Here is a 20,235-nt window from a genome sequence, read left to right on the forward strand (position 1 = left end):
AATAAACAGAATGAGCCAGCAGTTCTTTCCAGAGAATGGATACTAGTGTCAACTTCAAAAGATGACATTCTTTGCTGTTTACCTACCAGCAATGGGAAAAGATTTATGGCCTTCAGACTCAACCCAAGGTGATAAATATCATAAAAATTTACCACCGAAACCAAAGTCATAACAGAAAAAAACCATCAAGGGCTGGCAAGGCCACTCAACCAGTAAAGTGATTGCAAGCATGAGGACCTGAGTTTGATTCCTCAAAGCTGAGTGTGGTTGACAAAACGTGCTAACTCCAGTGATGGGAAGAAGGAGACAGGTGGATTCGGGAGCTTGCTGGCCAGGCAGCCCTGCTTATCAGGGAGTCCCTGGTCCCAGTAAGAGACTCTGTTTCCAAAGGTGGGCAGTGGGCCAGCACCCAAACAATGAACAATGATATTACCTGGCTTACATGCGCACACATGAACATGTGCTCGTGCATGTGGGCACACACAAAGGAAATTGCTTAAATTAGATACTGACCCCACACCCCAGAAGCCATATGTGTAGAGCAGCCCTCTTATGTGGCCTATGGTCATTATTTCTCCAGCCCTAAGTAACTCAACCTGATGTGTTAAGTCTACTTTCCAACACCAACACCCACTTGGTTAGCGTTTGTCTGCAGGCTGAAATGGTGATTTAGTCCTTTTCTCTTAATGCAAAGCAGAAGGCTAATTTGAACCCTATGTTCATCATCTAGGATGGTTTAAATACCAGAGGTTGCTATTGATTTTTAGCCTTGAAACTCTTTGTTCTAGGCAAGACGAGGAGCCTGTGGCTATATAAGGTAGTGAGTGATACTGCATCCTAAAAAATAAGCCAATCATTAGCTGGGTATGTGAAATGTGGTAGAGAAAAGAGCAGAGAGCTGGTGGCACTAATTTAAAAATCAGGACAATTCCAAGAGCAAATTTTCTTATTTGGTCCACCACTTCAGAGCAATAATGTTGACTTCTTTTCTGGTTGACCAAGGAACAATCCAAAGCAGATGTAAACAGATGGGGTATAACCTTCAGCCAGCTCCAATGTTAGCACGCATGCTCAGTGCAGTATGGTGGCGTGTAATTGACAGCCAAGCTTTCTGGAAACCTAATCTTCCCTTCCTGCTACAACAAATAACAGTCTGGGAGGCGGAGCAGAAGGACAAGCATGTCTCTAAGTGACCAGCTAGGAAGCACTGTGACTAGACCTTCGTGCTGTCAAATCTGAAAGCTTCTGAGAGTCATGGTCACAACTAGGGACAAATAGCCCAAAGTAGAAGTAATTCTGGCCCTTGTTTGATTTCTCCATGGATTGACAGGGAAAGAGGAGTATGGCTCAAAAAACAACAAACAAACAAAACCAGACAAACAAAAAACACAACAACAAAAAACAACTAATCAAAGACCAAAACAAGTGGAAGAAATTATATAAATAAGAACTGGGGTGTTTCACAGGCTGTTAAAATGGAACACAGCACAGAAAAGGAACTAATTCTGTAGCCATGGGAGCCCCGGCTTTGTTACTACTCTTACTTTTTTTTCTTTTGCGGAACAGGCCAACAGTGGACTGTGTGGCTGCCAGGCTGAGAGCACTGTGACAGGTGAGCCTGACGTCTCCCAGGAGTCACAGTATGAGTTCACCCAGAGACAACTTTGGGGAAGTCCTCAGTATTTAGCAATTGCTCCAATCCCTGGCTGAACTTCCTGACTAGAAGCTAATAAAGAAGTAATGGCAACAGCTAGAGACTCGAGTCTGAAAAACACATGCAGGGAAAATCCCTTCAGGGAAAATTCAGAACTCAGTCACCACCTTGTACCCACTACGTGGGGGGATTTGGGCCAGCGTTACACTGGCATTTACGTGAAGAACTTACTGGGTTTTCCTGACATACATCAGCAGGTGGGGCTTCTGAATTCATTATTTTGAGAGGAATAAGGCAATCTCCTCTACTCGATCACAGATAACACTACCCAACTCTTCTCACAAGAAAGCAAATTTGAAAAGCCTTCCAATGTCAGTATCCATGCTAAAAGTTAGTATTGAGTAGATTTTAAAAGGGGCTATAATTAGACTCTTTCTTTTTTTTTTTTTTTTTTCCGAGACAGGGTTTCTCAGTGTAGCTTTGGGCCTGTCCTGGATCTCGCTCTGTAGACCAGACTAGCCTCGAACTCACAGAGATCCGCCTGGCTCTGCCTCCCAAGCGCTGGGATTAAAGGTGTGAGCCACCACCTCCAGGCGACACTTTCTATAAGACATACAGACAATAGCCACTGGACTGTTAAATGTACAGTATCATAGTTACAATTCTAAATCATACTAAATTAAGCTATAAAGGTCCACCACTCAGAGAGCTCCTAATACTTGCAGGTTAACATGCTACTCAAAGTTTTAATGATACCAAGTGCAAACATAGTATTTAAATACAGTATTTTTCAAATTAAAAACCAAGGGCCAGGCATGATAGCATATGCCTTTAATCTCAGCACTCAGGAGGCAGAAACAGGCAGGTCTCTGAGCTCAAGGCCAGACTGGTCTACAGAGTGAGTTCCAGGACAGTCAGGGATACACAGGAAAACCCTGTCTCAAAAAAACCCAACCAACCAACCAACCAACCAACCCCAACTACCCTACCCCCTAAAAAGGAAAAAACAAAAACAAAAACAAGCAGATCAAAACAAAATAAAGAAGAGTTCAGAGAATTTCTGATGTGACCAAGAAAAATAAGGTTCTAATTGGATTAGAATATAAGGAAAATTCCTTTATGTTTAATTGTACAAGAAACCAGGATTCTTCAACTCTTGACTCACATTCCTTTTTGTTCTTTTCTTTCTCCAACATTTAAAAACATTTAGCTAGTTAGTTGGGGTAGGGATGGGGCATGCACGCCTTGTATGCGTGTGCACACAAGGACAGCTCGTGGGAGTCAGTCCCTTCCCCCTTCCACCATAGGAACCCAGTCTCTCACTCCAACACCCTGGAAGGCCGGCCTTGACCTTGAGTCAATCCTGCTGCAGGCATCAATCTTGCTGCCCTGCCTGGCACATGCTTCAGTTTCAGGTGTGGACTACCACACCCAGGTACAAACTCCTGAAACAGAGTACTGTCCTAAAACCTCCCGAGAAGGAAATTAAAAGAAAAATTCTATTGCTTTTGCTTGGTTTATGAGAAAGTGGTTTACTGCCTATATATAGTACCTGGAAATCTGTCCCAATTCTCCTACCTCTTCCTCAAGAAACAGAACAGCTCATTTAAGGGAATGTGGTATGGTGGTATATACTTTTTAATTCCAGAGACTGAGGCAGGAAGATCTTGAGTTTGAGGCTAGCCTCTGTCTCAAAAAAGAAAAGTAAGTGACTGAAGAGTCCTTCCTGAAGTTCAAGGCCGAGTGCTATCACCATGAACAGCACCCACACTGACTTACTAGGGAAAATATTCATTTCTATTGGATACATAGTGCTAATTTTAGAAGCTGCATATACACTGAAATGCATTAGTTAAGATAAGTAAAAACTTTTAATGGCCTGGCATTTAGAATGGACAGATTTGAACCAAAACCACCAAATCAGTTTATTTGAATTATTTTCATGTTTTGTCTTTTCAAATGATAAAATGGATTATCAAGCTTAGGACCATTATTATAATCATTTGTTATACTACACCATGAATGCACCACAGTATGTACATCTATAGATATATGGGTATATAAAATTCAAATGTAGTGCTGGGTGGTGTTGGCACTCAAGAAGCAGAGGCAGGCAGATCTCTGTGAATTTGAGGCCAGCCTGGTCTAGAGAGTGAGTTCCAGCCGGGCAGTGGTGGCGCACGCCTTTAATCCCAGCTCTCGGGAGGCAGAGGCAGGCAGATCTCTGTGAAGTTCGAGGCCAGCCTGGTCTACAGAGTGAGATCCAGGAAAGGTGCAAAGCTACACAGAGAAACTCTGTCTCGAAAAAACAAAAACAAAAACAAAAAACAAAAAACAAAAAAAAAAGAAAAGAAAAGAAAAAAAGTGTGAGTTCCAGGACAGCCAGGGCTGTTACACAGAGAAAAACCAAAACCTAAATCTTTAAAAAAATAAAAATAAAAAAAGGGGGGGGGAGCTGGAGATGGCTCAGAGGTTAAGAGCACCGACTGCTCTTCCAGAGGTCTTGAGTTCAATTCCCAGCACCCACATGGTGGCTGACAACCATCTGTAATGAGATCTGGCACCCTCTTCTGTATTCATAATAAATAAATAAATAAATCTTTAAAAAAAAAACAAAAAACAAAAAACAAAAAACCACTGAACGTAGTGTGTCTATATCACGTTTGTAAGTTCATCTATCTACATTAATTTTTTTAAAAAAATTTGGCTTCTGAACCTTAGAAGCATCTCTTGGTGTGGTATATAATAACTGTGATAAACAGGGTGATTCATATTTGAAGAAGTGTATCCATCCTCTATTCTCATTAATTTGAATTTCAACATTAATGTTCCTCATTCCTTATACAGTCCAAAAGTCCATAACATATAAATTTAACAAAATACAAGGAAAATCTCTCTCCTGCTGAAAATGATTATGGCAATCAACTGCCTAACGAAACCGAGCAATGAATGGGCCGAGTGAGAAGCCTGCTCATGAGCCCCCGCCGAAGGCAGACACACTGAAATTACACTCAAAGGTACTCAAATAACTGCATTCAAGGAGGGTGGGAGGACCTAAAGAACTACTCCATTTATTAACCCCTAAACAATAGAAAAGGCAAGAGAAATCACTATCTTTTGGGGTGTGTGGGTGGGTGGGGTTGACACGGTGTCATTTATCCCAGGCTGGTCTTGAACTGGCTATGTAGCAAATGATGTCCTTGACAGCTTCCATTTCCCAAACTGGGGTTATAAGCGTGTGCCTGACTCCCTCTTTCTGTCTCTCCTTTTCTCTCCTAGAGGGTCAAACCCAGCACCCTGAACATGCTGGACAGATGCTCTACCCCTGAGCTCTATCTCCAGGCCTTTACTACCTGTTTTTTTTGTTTTTTTGAGATATGAAGCTGTAGGACCACTGGGAACCGGAAGGCTCATAAATCACTGGCTCAGAAAAGCTCCTGTATGCTGATAGAGGTGTTAAATTAATGGTGGGCTGTGTGCAGCCTGAGCAAAGAGCCAAAGACTACATAGCTTAGGGTACTTTTAAAGCAAAAACAAAACACCCAGGCCTACCATTAGCAAACTGGTCTTTTCTGTTCAACACTGAGTAAACAGAAATATTATACCTGCTCTCTTATGATCTTTAAGAGAACTGATAAAAGTATATTTCTAAACTCATAAAAATGAGAACCAGATTGTGGTCTAATAGGAACTTCATGAGAAAGCAGTCTTACAAACTTTTTTATTTTTACATTCTCTTACTCTTTTTTGTTATTGGTGCTGCTTTTGTTCTGAGACAGGCTGTCTCTACATAGCTCCAGCTGCCCTCCTGCCTCGGCATCCCAAGTGCAGGGATTCAAGGTGTATGCCACCATGCCTGGTGACAGCCTTCTATTCTTAGATCATTTTAGCTTTCTGCGTGTGTGCGTGTGCAAGCACGAATGCAAGTGTCAGCAGTCACACCCCCAACGTCCACCCTGCCTTTCATTTTAAGTCTCTTGCCAATTTCACACAATTTCACACTAGGGACATCTTTTACAGAGTGAAGGGGCACGTTAACCCTTTCTCACCATCAACTGTAGCTGAGGCGTCTGTGAGTGTGTGAAAGAATCAGTGAAGCATGGTCTTTGACAGACTTAGGAGAGACTGTGTAGTAGTTATATCCTCTAGTAACTTCAGCAACGCCCTAAACAAATTATCAATGCCCTTTTAAAACATCCGGAAATAGAAACTACAGTTAAGGGTCTCCGATTTTCTTTCGGTTATCCTTTGATTGCTTGAGAATTTCAAAACTGTCAGTTTCTACAACTTTAATAAGCCTGAAATTTTCTTTTCTTGTCTTAGGTATTAGTATTATCCAGACTACGAGGTAACAGTTTTTATTTGACCTAATCACATGGGTTTGCACTTGATGGAGAGCAAGTGTATGTCTCTGTTGGCTGGGAAGTGCTCACATCCTCACTGACTTATACTTTATTAAATGCTGTGTCCAATGTGGTCCCAGAGACAAAGCAATTTGAATTAGTCTTTAAAATTAATTTACGTCTGTTGTGTACATATGTAGGTGTATGCACCTGTGTACTGAAGCCAGGAGTGATTCCCTAGGACCTGGAGTCACAGGTGTTAGCCAGGTTCGTTACTGGGGTGCTGGGATTCCAACTCTGGTCCTCATGGCTGCATGGCAAGCATTCTTAACTAGTGAGTCATCTCTCTGGTCTCCAATCTTTCAGATTTTACTTTCCAATCACTTAACATGTATCGGAGTTGTTCAGCACCTTCTACATGAGTGTCACATGCCATCCGGGGACACAGCAAAGGTCAGGTTCAATTATGATCTGAATTTAGGAGGCCACAACGGTCTTCTCTGGGTCCCAACTCTGCCCGTGAGCCCAGAGGTGTGAGGGGTAAGCCAAACAAAGAGCGTTGGGTCAGGGAATCAAGAACGGACCGCCTGAGGAATGCTGGACAAGCACTCTCTGGGGATAGCCAGGCAGTTCCAATCACAGCACAGCGTGCCAGTTCTCAGAAACCCAAGGTTTCCAACCTCATCTTTCTTCGATGGTGTCTCAAAACTCTCATATGGACTGCAAAGGGTCAGTGTCCTCACCCTGTCCTCACGAAGTGTTTTCATTTCCCACTTTTCCAAAGGCTGCTCTCACTGCACTGAGGCGCGGGTCTTCCACTGCCCCTTCAACCTATGCACTCTGGAGACCCTTCCAAAGGGCGGGCCTTTCTGTAGCTACCCTGGAGGTCCTTGCTGTCTCCTAACTGCCAACTAAAACAATAACACAGGAGTGGAAACTGTCTCACGGAGCCCATTCTGGGAGTCGACATTTAAAGGGGAAAGTTTCCAACTTCCTTAGGTTAAAGAAAATAAGTCTCCACAATTTTCAAAACATCCTTGTAACGTCTGAAATTTGAAAGCACTTTTCTTTCGGGAGTAAGCCAGTATGTTTAATGTTTTTCTTAGATACATATACTTTTTAAAAAACAGAAATCTCACTATTTAATCTTTGGGAACAAGTCTTAAATTGCTTTCAAGAATTAAACAAGGACGCCGCAAAGAAATTTATGTTTACTGTTGATGGCTAAACGTAATTTCTATTTCAAACAAATATTCGATGGGAAGTTCCTTCTCGATGGCTCAGATATCCAACTGCCTCCATGTCCTGGAACTTCTCCTTCCTTGCCCTTGCTGTGTTTGTCACCCTTCCCACTCGCTTTGCCTGCTGCCACCATCCTCACATAGGACCTTACCACTCTTTAGCATTTTTTAAGCAGTCCTAATACCTTCCTGTCCTTTCTCCCCAAACCTTTTTCTCTCTATCCATCCTGAAGTTGGCTTATTATGTCTTAATAGTGGAACACTTTCAAAATCTAGTGCAGGAAAATCTATTTCTTATACATGGTTCCCACACCTTTTAACAAATGCACTGCACATGCCCAATCCATCTACCTGTGCCATGCAAGACACACATGTGGAGGTCAGAACTTTGGGGAGTTGGTTCTTTCCTTCTACCTCGTTTCTGAGGCAGAGTCTCTCTTGATTCTGCTGCACTGTGAACTCCTAACAGGCTGGCCAACCGACTTAGCTTCCCAGTGATCCTTTGCTTCTGCCTCCCACCTCACTGTAGGAGTCCCAGGATCGAAGATAAGACCCATCCATGCTTGTTTGCAAATGCACCATGCACATTCTACTGTCCTTATGCCTCGGCTTCCCAGCAGAACCAGAGTAAAATCCCACCTCCGACCATGTGCAACTGGCTCTTACCATTTCTGTCCCCTTAACTCCTTCCAGGTTCCCTCTTTTTATCTCTAGCCATGTTGACCTTCTTTTTCCTTACTGGCTTCTTCTCTTTCAGCTTTTGCACTGTCGTCCGGATTAAAGCAGTATCTCTGCCACAAATCACCCTGTTACATTATCAGGTTGCATCTTTCCCAGTCTTTGTTAAGAGCTGTACGTCTCTTCTCATCAGAGTGACCGTGGAAGGGACAGCGTCATCTGGTGCTGCATCCCGAGGCTCTCAGTGCCAACCCAGCAGGTACTTCATCCACATTCACTGACTGAGCCTCTTGAAATTTCTCCTCTACCCTCTTGATCCCACCATCCTTCAAGCCTTACCTCAAATGTTAAATCTTAGTAAAGTATTTATGTCTTTACAGGCATTAGCATGAAATCTGAATCAATAAAGCTATTGAGGGTCTTTTTTTGTTTTGTTTTTCTTTACTGTGTCTCAGGCTTCTTTATGTAAGAACAAAATGATGATCAGCGGCATCACTGAACTTCGTCTTCCCTCCATCACCTCCCTTACAATTCCTCACCCCCAACCCCCGCCCCCCAATCCCTCCTCAGCAAATGAAGAACTTAATCTCAAAGCCAGGGTAGCACAGACTCCAGGTTCTCTTGGTCTATCTCCTTCCCTTTCCCTCTGCTCAGCCCATCTCTAGGCAGGGCTGGTGCCTCAGTTTGAATGCATGGGAGAGCCCAAAGCGGGGACGGGAACAGAAGGAAAGGAAGGCTTCAGCCTCAGTAAAAGGGGCCTAAGAGTAGAAGTGAGCCCTGTAATCTAGGGCACCAAAATGGGGCTCTGGTGGACACAGAAGAAAGGATACAGGTCCCCTGGGAAAGGAGACACCGGAAGCCTCATACTCCTCTCACTGAGAACAATCAATGTTTGCTCATTTACCCTGTGGTGCCGGCTAAGAGGCACTCTGGGACCACATCCTTCTGCAGCCCACACTGCTTGGTGCTGATGCCGATGTGCTGCAGGATGGGCTCCGGGCACTGCAGAAACGTGTTCCCCAGGTCTCCCCCATGCAGTTCTCAGTGCGTCTCTGCTTTCTCCTGTGGGCCTGCACCAGGGTCTCTGCTTTGCACAGCTCCTGAAGGTTCTCAGCTTCCTCCAACCACTTCTCCAGCAGGGGCCACAGCTTACACATGTTCCTGAAGCTGAGCTGCAGGACCTCAAAGTGGGAGATGGCCACCTAGCTGAACACCTTTCCAAAGAGAATGTCCAGGGTGAGCTTCATGTCACCTGGGTGTACGCCAAGGTGATCCTCTTCTGCTTCCGGGTCTTGGCAAACCGCTCTAGTTCCTTCTGCAGGGCCTTCATGTGCTAGGAGTCCTTGGACTTGATTCCAGCTCCTCCGACTTCACAGTACTGAGATGGACAGAACAGGGCCCAGCGGAGGCCCCTCCCAGTTGCTCCCCACTCTGGCTCCTGCGTGTCCCTCAGGGTGCAGTCTCCAGGCCAACTTGAGGCATTAGGCCCAGTCCAACTTGAGGTCCACCGTATGTTATCCCTCCACAGAACTCATATGGCAGGGGACATGAGGAGCTCCCCAATACCTCTAAGCCTGGCCCAACCTGTGGCCCAATTTCAGGCCCTCCTGAAGGGCCTTGGAAGCTTGGCCATGTCCAAGGAGACAACCAGCATGGCTCCAGCCCTCCTGACCCATCACTTCCATCTGGTAGGGATGCAAAGTCTGAAGCCAGGTGTCTGGCCATGGGGGAGGTAGGCACCCCAAGCAGGGGGTCTGATTACTGAGGTTCTTCTCCACAGTAGGTGTGTGCACGGGGCAGCAAACAGAATGCACTTAGGGATCCTGCAGATTCCCAGGGTGCTGGAGTTTTATAAACTTAAGCCTATGAAAGCGCATGGCGATTACAACGTATCATAACGGGCAACGCATCACAGTGTGCCTAGTAGCATGTCCCTGTCACATGTTCCCTTGACTGCCTCTCTACAGAACCTCACACATCTGAAACACGAAAAACAGAGTTAGGTTAAAGGCTAAGAATCCACCCGAAGTCTGCAAGGATGTGGGTCCTCAGAAATTCATTTTGGAAGTGCAAACCTCTGGAAGAGGAAAGAGCTCTAATGTTTCTCAAACACACTGTCTTTACACACACGAAAGCATTAAGTGGCACATGCAAAGGTTCTTGTGTAACAAATTCTGCTGTTATCTAACTGTCAGCGGTCTGAATGTTTGGGGCCCTAGTGACCTCAGACCCTTGTGGGCAAGAGTCACTTTTCACATTCTGTTTGCTCCCCAGCAGCCTGAACAAGGAGCCTTTTGAAACAAAGGCTGAGGCCCCAGCTAACCCGACGTTTCCTTAGCTCCAGATTTTGCAACTCTGCCTGAAGGTGCTGGAGCCTAACTAAGGGCCACTCACAATCAACACCACTGAAGAGAGTCTACAGAAGACAGGTTTGTTACTGTCATTAAGAAGAATTTTAAATTCTACAACCAGGCAGAAACAACTGTATAGTGAATTTTCCTTCTCTCTAGAAATAGATGCAGAAAACTTAACAGACATAAAAAACTGGAAAGTATGAAACCATGGTTGACTCTTCTAATAGCTATCCATGAGTCTACCTTCACACCAAGGGACTACAGCTTTCACTAGGGCCAGCACTAGACTAGCATGGACACTTATAATAGCTTATGCTTTAATAGTATCAACTACTAAACATGTATTATCACGGTAATTCATTAAAAAAGTGAAAGTAATACAAACAAAACCAGAAAAACGTACTTATTTTCTGCAATGAACACAATCTTATTTATTTATTTGAGGTAGGATTCCACTATGCAGTCTTGGCCTGGAATTCACTATGTAGCTAAGGCTAGACTTGAATTTACAGCAAGCCTCCTGCCTCTGCATCCAAGTGTAACAGTTATAGATATGAACAACTACATCCAGCTGATATGTGCTTTAAAAAAAATTTTAGCTGGGTGGTGGTGGTGGTACACACCTTTAATCCCAGTACTTGGGAGGCAGAGGCAGGCAGATCTGTGAGTTCCAGGATAGCCTGATCTACAGAGTGAGTTCCAAGACAGCCAAGGCAACACAGAGAAACCCTATCTCAAACAACCAAATATATATATATATATATATATATATATATATATATATATATATATATATATTTAGTTAGGCATGGTGACACTCAGGAGGCAGAGGCAGGTAAGTCTCTGTGAGATCAAGGCCAGCCTGATCTACATAAAGCCATGTCCACATAGTAAGACCTGCCTCAAAAATTTTTCTTTTATAATTATTTATTTATTGGGGCAGACAATACATCTGTAACATGTGTGTGGAGATCAGAGGACAACTTTCCAGGGTCAGTTTCCTCCTTCCATCATGTGTGTCCTGGGGATGGAACTCAGGTCATCAAACTTGGCAGCAAGTACCTTGATCAGCTAAGCCACCAGAATGCTTTTAAAACCAAAACCACTTGGGTAAATATTGGCATAAAAATGTTAATTTCTTATGTTTCTTAATTGGAATTTTTATCAGTTCCAAATTAAGTTGCTCCTTAGCAAACAAAGGAGGGTTCGAAATTGCCAGGCCTTTCCACATTTCCCAATCCTATGAGAACAGCTGCAGTGGACATAAAGACAAAGGAAAAGCAGGTTTTCTGTGAAGTATCGTCCTTTGACGGGCTGAGGCAGGATGACGGAGAGTACCTGGCTTAGTCTCAAAGCCAAGAGAACCTTTGCTTCCTGTCTGCTATGTCGGGCCTGGCACAACACAGAGACAAAGCATGTGAAGTTCCGAACAAGAGGACAGCCATCAGTCTGAGGTAAGGACAGAGCTAGGTGACACTAGAACGGAATAGGTACGTCCACACCTAAGAGACAGAAACGTCGCAGCTGGCAGGTGCTTGCTCAGGGCCTTTGATCTGGAACAATAAATATACAAATCTGAATTCTCAACTCCTGCCCTGCTTAGCAGAAAATCTGAGAAGAGCTCTTGACTCCTTGGCTTTTCAAGGCAATTATATTGTAACAATACTTCAATTTTCAGCATGAGCCACTCTGGTTTCCCTCTGGGAGATAAGGTACATACAATGTAACACTAGAAACTGTCCAAGAACAGAAAATACCTATGTTTCTATTTATAGCTGCTGTGCACTGGCTTTCTCCTAATCAGTAGGAGATGAGCTTGTATCTATCTGTCAGGCAAATGCTGAGAGGTCAGTGCAACAAGTGTAAGCCACTAAGAAAGAAATGTAGAGAAGTTAGGTGGGCAGACTAGTGCAATAGGAGATAAAAGGCTGGACAGGGAAAAAAGGCTAATACTTAGCACCCTTAGTGGATTTATTATGAGATCTGGACGCATGTATTTATACATGTGGGAGGAGAAAATACTCAGAAAGGTCTCAATGGGCCCTAAACAACCTTTTCACATCTTAAGAAATAAAGCGGGTTTAAATAAACATTATATTATGCTTTGGGGGCATTGTAAGGGCTATTCTTACAAAACCCTTACAAATACAGCCTGTAGAGTAAGTACACTCTACATCCATGGTGGTACAAATCAACCTTTGCAATAGAAGCTGAATACTTAATTTTAGCAGTTTTCCTTTCTAATTTAAAAAAATATGTATTTTAGCCAGGCAGTGGTGGTGCATGAGTTTAATCCCAACACTTGGGAGGCAGAAGCAGATGGATTGAGGCCAGTCTGGTCTACAGAGCAAGATCCAGGACAGCCAGGACTGCTCTTATATAGAGAAAGCCTGTCTTGGGAAACAAACAAACAAAAAACCAAAAACAAAATTTATTCTTCATTATTTACAAAGGACTTATCAAACAAAGTAACAGAATTTGAAATACTACTTCTTCCTTTCTTCCTAAGGAGTTCCTGCTAATACTATACTTTAAAATGTACTTTCAAAGTTTACTAATTTTCAGGCTATTAAAGCGAAGTCTGGGGTGGGAGTGTAGCTCAGTGGTATCCTTAGCATGCTCAAACTGGAGTTTAGTACCCAGCTCGGGTGTGTGTGTGTGTGTGTGTGTATGTGCATGTGGCTTGTTTTGTTTTGTTCTGTTTTTCAAGATGGAATTTCTCTGTATAGCCCTAGCTGTCCTGGAACTTGCTCTGTAGACCAGGATGGCCTCAAACTCACAGAGATCCACCTGCCTCTGCCTCCTGAGTGCTGGGATTAAAGGTGTGCACCACCATCACCTAATTTTTTTTTAAAAAAAGCCTAAAATGTCCTTGCTTTCACCATGTTTTTTGAAAATAAGGAGCTCTCGCCCCTTGCTCTAAGAACCTTGACTGAGGAGCTCCCCCATCCTCTCTCCTGTCTTCACCACACGCATCCAGCACACACCTCACCTGCTATTTTGATATTCAGATTGGCGTCCAGAAGCAAATTTTCAGCTTTTAAATCACGATGAACGATATTCCGACAGTGGCAAAAATACACAGCTGTGACGATCTGTTTGAATTTCCGCCGAGCTTCCTTCTCTGCCATCCTTCCATGGGCCACCAGATGGTCTGTGGTGAACAAAGCAGAGTCAGTACCTACCCAAGATGCTGGCAAAAACCCAGGCAGCTTAAGGAGGCAAGTGAAGCACCCATCTGATAACAGAGTTCAAAGGTGAACAGAGGGGCTGGAGAGATGGCTCAGTGGGTAAGAGCAGTGGCTGCTCTTGTGGAGGACCCGGGTTCAGTTCCCAGCACACACGTGGCTCATAACCATCTATGATTCCAATTCCAGGAGATCTGATGCCTTCTTCTGACCTTCATGGGTACCAGGTATGCATGTGGTATGTACACACACACACACACACACACACACACACACACACACACACACACACGGTGCACTTATACACATAAAATAAATAAAAGCAAACCAAACAAAATCTGAACAGAGCTGAAGGAGAACAAGGCACATTCCTGTGCACATCCATAAAAACTCACCAAAAACTAAGAACCCAAACCACTCTAAGCCTGAGCCTGCTGTGATGAGAGTGTGTAAGAGTACACATTGTACCACCATAAGAAAAAAGTGTTCTCAGGGCTCAGTGCTATTTTTCAAGAATCCTAACACTTAACACCTTCCTTTTCATAACCCCACTGCAAAAGATCCCATGTACACAGGCAAGTACACATGAAGATAGCATCAGAAGCATTTCCTGTGTTTGAAGAGTGTCAAAAAGCAGAGTCATAGCAATCAATCATCTCAGAACAGAGTGGACGCATGAGGCAGGAGACTGGCTTTCTGTGGGGTTCTGTCCAGGCTGACATCTACTTTCTTAAAGTCCTATAATTTGACATAAAAACATATTTCTTTGGTCACTTACCAATGCATATACATCTTTATATCTGAATGTGCTGTTCTTAGAACTATGATATTAATTATTACAGATAATATTAACTGAAAACCAAGGTTTCTACCAAGGGAAAAAAAAAGATCAATAGCCGAGTTGCTAGGATAGAGGGGAAAAGCAAACAACAAACAAACAAAAAACCTCACTATGACAGGCTCTATAGAGATCAGGCTGTCCTCAAGGCCGAGAAGCAGATTGCCCCATAATCATCATACGAGTTTAGAAGTACATTACTACAGAGTAAGGCACGAGGTTGATACTGAGCCGATGGAACACACACCTTAACCTAGCTGTACATCGTGACAGCTGCCCAGATTAAGATTGTATACTGGCTGGGCATGGCAGTGCACACCTTTAATCCCAGCATCCTGGAGGCAGAGGCAGGTAGATGTCTGAGTTCAAGGCCAGTCTGGTCTACAGATCAAGCTCCAAGACAGCCAGGCCAGTTGTTACACAGAGAAAGCCTGTCTCTGTTTGCAGATGGCCCAGGTTCTGTTCCCAGTGCTCCTGCTGGGCCTTCACAGCCACTTGTAACTCTAGCTCTGTGGGAACTTACTCCTTTCCTGACCTCCACACATGGCATTCACTCACACAGACACACATACATAAATTAAAATAAAATAAATCTTAGAGAAATGTCACAGCATGTTCTGTTGGAAACTTGTAATAATGTCCTATGAAAAGTCCTTTAACCAAATGATCCAGCTGAAAAAGGACACATTTGCCATTAGAATGTTATCATATGTATCCTGAAATAATAAAAAAGTGCAGAATTCAGCAATATAGATATACATATGACCACTTATGGATAGCAGTTCACTGAAATCACCTAATTCTTTTGGTGACATCTCACCCACAGGACTAGAGATAGCTATCTTTTTGAAAACTTAGAAGGAAATGGAACCCAGGCTAAAGTGCTGCTAGCAATGACCAAGACAGAGAAGACAGCCAAGGACCAGGGAGAAGGGCGAAGCAGGCAGCTAGAGGGACACCCATCTACATGACAAATTTTCAAAGAATACAAATTACATTTTGACAGCAAGGGACATACCCTACAGTGTGAACATGATGTACATGCACACGAGCACACATGTACACACATTATTATAAGTACATAAATTACTAAAATAGATCCCTCAAGCCAGGTGTGGCAAACAAGCCTATATCCCAGTACTTGGGAGGATGAGGATCTTGTTTGAGGCCAGCCTAGGTTACCAAGGAAGACTGACAGCCCTAAAAACAGACAAACAACCCTTGAAAGAATTGTTATAATGTTTTGTTTACAAGACTTTTAAAGCTTTCCCCTTAAAAAATCCTGCAATTTATTTGGGGGGCAGGGAGAGGACAAGAAGTCTCCAGGATGGAAATGGGATGGACGGATGAGCTTTTACTGGGGTGTTTAGGGAACGCTTAACAATACAAAGTCCCAGACTGAGGACAGCAACATAACAAGCCGCTTTGGAACTGGACATCCACCAGAGGCAGGACACTAGATTTTAAGTGCTCACTCTCTAACAGTACCTGTTCCCTGACCCCCTCCTCCCTTTCCCTAAGAGAGGTCTAATTATTCTAATAATATGTTTTAGTTGCTAAACTTGGTCTAATTAAAGAGCTTTGAGGAGACTGCTCCTCTTGAGAAACATAAGACTAAACTCCTCTGAAGGGTTACCACCAGAGAAGCTCATTTGGCCAAGCTACCCACTAATTAAAATGCCCAGAGACATTCGTCTGGCTGTAAACACTAATTACCAAAACACATCAAAGCGTCTTAAACACGACAGAATGATTAATTCTGCGATTTCCAAAATAAGTGATTTTCTTTCATTTAAAAAAAACTTCTTTATAAATGTCTAAGTACCTTATTTTCTAAAACTATTGGAAAGTTCTCAAAATTGTTGTAGGGGCCAGCTGGTGGAATGCAGCCTAGCTCTGTTCTATCTTCACAATGACACATTGGTTGTCCCTGGACAAAACATTTACACTGCCAATACCCCTGGCTCCCAGCCTGCTAAGTGGAATCAACTTTCACATGCCAGGACCAGTGAGAAGCTCCTGCATTTGAGGATAAACTTGTACTTTGTTTGAGTTATCACATATGACAAAACTTGAATTTTCAAAGACATTTTAAAACACACTTTACATGTTTTAAAGGTTCACTCAGTGCCATGCAGGGAACATTTCAGCTTTTTGTTAATGGAGCTCCAAGCTCTCCAACAGTCTGTGGTGCTCCCCAGAACTATTCTACACACCAGCCATCGCTGTTCCGGGTCCTGGGTGGAAGGCATTAGTGGTAGCATACTGGGTAGACTGGGATCTGCACACCACACAGAACTGCAACCACAATCATCCCCACGCCGCTCCTGAAATTGCAGCGACAACTGTGACTATCACTTCTTCAAGGGCTTTCCTCCTGGTCCACACTTACGCCCACGCTGCTCTTAGCTGGTGCTCCGTGCTCTTCACCTTCAGCACTGTCCTAGGGGCTCAGGCTCGCTCACACCTTAGCCTCAGCTTTTCTTTCCATCCACTGGATTCCCCCACCCATTAGCTTGCTCTCAGTCTAAGGTCAGGTGGGTGTGCCAGGAAACCAACAGCCTGCAGTTTCAGTCCCTGCAGAGACCTGCCTTTCAGTGGCCTTCTGACAAATGGTTGCTTTATAGTCCTATATGCTCAGGAGGCAAGAAGCAAAAACTCAAGTCCAGATGGGCTGTTTAACCTCTGGTGGAGAAATGCAGAGTAGTAGCCCAGGCCACACTTATGCAGTGGCAGCGTCTGAATCAACACTGGGGTACTTTCACACAGCGGGTCCTGAATCCACTCAACAGTCAAAGGAAAACACAATCTGATCTTTGTCAGGACTGCAGCTATAAGGAACTCAGAAGAGCCCTGTACTTCCTCCAAGCCTTGGATGAGCTGGGTCTCCTATGTCTTAGCTCCCAATACCAGCTCTACAGAACCACTCAGCTCAACTGTTCCCAGGAACCTAGCTTCTGATAGTCTAGGTTCTTGCCCTCCTCCCACCGAGGCAGACATCAAGGAGACGCCTGCTGGGTAGTCAGTCACACAGACCCTTGTCATCCCAGTTTACCACTTACTGCAGAAATGCGGGACTGACTGAGGTCAAGTTTTCTTCTACTGCAGCATGGCTTCGGACAGCTAAGGCACAAGACGGGGTACGTCTCCATGTGGAGTCCGGGTTCTTCTCCTCACTTGCCAATCATCCTAGGTCACTTGGCTCTGGACTTCTTCCCACATCATCTGTTCTCTCCCCATTAAGTTTTGCAAACGCTAGTGACACTCTGAGGCTCACACACCCTCCAAGGGGTGCAGAATGATCACTGACTTCTGCCGTTCAAAAAGCACTACAGCATTAGCACATAAACCTGCCTCAGAAGTCACTTGAATTTTGTCCCAGTCTCCTGGGACATGAGGAGGGGGTGGGATCCCTTGTGGTATATTCAGGTTCTAACCTTTCAAAGAACAGGAACACACATAGGAGGGTCTTTGCTTGCCTAGGCCAGCTTCACGGGAGTCTGAGAAGTATGTCACTAATGGGACAATGGCAGAGAGGTAGCCTTTCTTAAAATAAGTCACTTTTCCACTCCGTGCAGACTGTCTCCAATCGTCACCACTTGGAGCTGATGGAAACCACTGCAGGTCAAGCAATGGGCAGAAAGTGCATTCCCGGGATGAAAGGCCAGCCTAGCCTAGCCAGGGGGAAGGTATCCGCTGTGGGTCTCATGTGGCTACCTGAAAACATGTCTGCCCATTCCAGGCTAACCATAACCAGCAGCTCTTTACTTTGCCACTTGGTTCTATCATTTCTTCTTCCTACACCCATGGAAACGGCTTCCTGTTTATCAAACAAATGCTTCTTTCCAAAAGAGCCAGGGCAGGCCAAAATAACCCACAAGCAGGTTAAGGAGAGAGAGCACTCACTCTGCTACCCTACTGCCCTCTACCTTGAAGGTCAGGCTGCTTCAGGGTAGAGGAAGCGGGTTTGCTGCTCTGTTTCCTGGCTGAACTTCCATCCAGCACACAGCAGGCTGCTCGGCATGCACTCCTCAGAGTGCTTCTTACAGTCTCTCCACCCTGCTAGCGGTCTAGATCAAGGGCTTGTGTGCTGGGTCTTTCTTCTCCCAGACTCACCATCCAACTCATCAACACAATCTACTAACTCCTCCCTCAAAAGGACCCAGAATCCAGCTAGTCCTTACTCTTGTCTCCACCCTTTCTAGAGTCACAAACTGGGGTGGACAGCCACCAGCTAGCTCCCAGATAATTGAGATCGTTTGCTATTACTCCAAAGCATTATCTGCAATTCTGCCCCAAGTTCCCTGCATCGGTTCTCTAAACAGTCACAAGGCATTGATACAAACAGGTCTCCTGTACCTTCACTGTCTCCCTCAATGGCGAAATCTTACGCGATTTTAGATCAGTAGCAGAACCCAGACTCTGACATGGGTCTGATGTGCACAGTTCTGTGTTGCTTTATCCCACATGCAGATGTGCAGCTTTCCCGCTGCAGTCAAGATGCAGCACTACCTGCAGCCCATTCTTTCTGAGAAGTTACCCCTTGGTGAGAATGTCTACACAGATGCACATAGGTGTAAATAAGCTTTTCTTTCCTCCTGGCTCCAAAAGATACAGAAATATTCTTCTACCCCAGAGTTCTCCCTGCACTATGTGGTCATGGTCAAACACAGAAGCAGTACTCTTTTTAAGTTTTATTTAGCTTTATTTTATGTGCATTGGTGTGAAGGTGTCAGACCCCCTGGAACTAGATTTACAGACAGTTGTGAACTTCCACGTCGGTGCTGGGAATTTAACCCAGGTCCTCTGGAAGAGCAGCCAGTGCTCTTAACTACTGAGCCATCTCTCCAGCCCCTGGAAGCGGTACTCTTTCCTTAGGAACCTCTCTGTTCTTTCCTTTCTTTCTCCCAGTAATATGTGAAGTTTCCCAGTATTAGAGCTTCTCCTTGAGTCCTGACTTGACTGTCCTTGTTATTTTATCGTATGTGTTTGGGTGTTTTAGTGGCATGTTTATCTATGTGCCGTGTGCACACCTGGTGCCCACACCAGCCAGAAGAGGGCATCAGATCCCCAGCACAGGAGTTACAGAAGGTTGTGAGAAACCATGTGAGTGCTGAGAAGTGAACTCTGGTCCCTCCCCCACAAGAGCAGCATATGAGACAACTCTCAACTGCTCCCCCACCCCTATTTGTCACACTTGGTTATCTTCTAACTAATTACATATCTGTGCATCCTACGTGCATTGCTGTTTCTTGCACTTGATACAGTATACAGCACACATGAAGCACTTCACATATACGTATTGTTTGGAGGACAATGATAAGGGAAATACCAACTAATTCAAGTGCAACTTTTCACTACTCTCAAGCTGTGGGTGCAGAACCCACCAGTCCAGAAGCTGACTGACTACACTGATTTTTAAAACAATTCACTTTTTACTCATTTACAAACCTTGCCACTAAGTACAATTTGTAAACTAAGAGCATTTTATGTTCTTTTTAAGTGCTAGCCTTTTGATACCAAGTCCATTTCCAACAATGTATAAAGAATGAGTGATGTTTACAGGGCTCCTTAAAAAGTATGCCCAAAGCACAAGGTCAGGTGGCCCGTGATAAGGAACCCCGTATTCTAAAGGCCTTTCAATAATATTTGTCCTTACAGAAGTAACAAGTGCCTCTCATGTTGCCCCAGTGTATCAACAAAGGCCGGGTAATCTGGATGACACTTCCAATATTACAAAAAAAATACACATAGTGTGCTGCTTCTGTTTGTGTAGGAAGCACGGGGAAATCAGTGTTCTATGAACTCTATTTCTCTGAGTGTACTCTGCTTTAGACGGAGAATGCTTGATTCTAAATACAGGACAGGCAGGTGTTCAAGACCGGCCTGAGATCTTGTTTGAATGCAAAGAAGGTATTGAGAAGTCTACTTGATAAGGT

At 44.2% G+C, this 20,235-nt stretch overlaps 1 protein-coding gene and 1 pseudogene across 8 annotated transcripts in view; both read right to left on the reverse strand.

Moving 5' to 3' along the window:
- Nucleotides 1-20,235, reverse strand: part of Sik3 (SIK family kinase 3) — a 222,175-nt gene that overhangs the window by 58,329 nt on the left and 143,611 nt on the right. For all 8 annotated transcript variants that reach the window (XM_037207532.1, XM_028866472.2, XM_037207533.1 and 5 more), the window contains exon 4: nucleotides 13,263-13,424. In XM_037207532.1, the coding sequence (XP_037063427.1) occupies nucleotides 13,263-13,424 (162 nt within the window). The remainder of the gene's footprint in view (nucleotides 1-13,262; nucleotides 13,425-20,235) is intronic.
- LOC114691211 lies at nucleotides 8,483-10,899 on the reverse strand (annotated as a pseudogene).

The sequence above is a fragment of the Peromyscus leucopus genome, chromosome 7, assembly GCF_004664715.2.
Source record: "Peromyscus leucopus breed LL Stock chromosome 7, UCI_PerLeu_2.1, whole genome shotgun sequence".
Taxonomy (NCBI): domain Eukaryota; kingdom Metazoa; phylum Chordata; class Mammalia; order Rodentia; family Cricetidae; genus Peromyscus; species Peromyscus leucopus.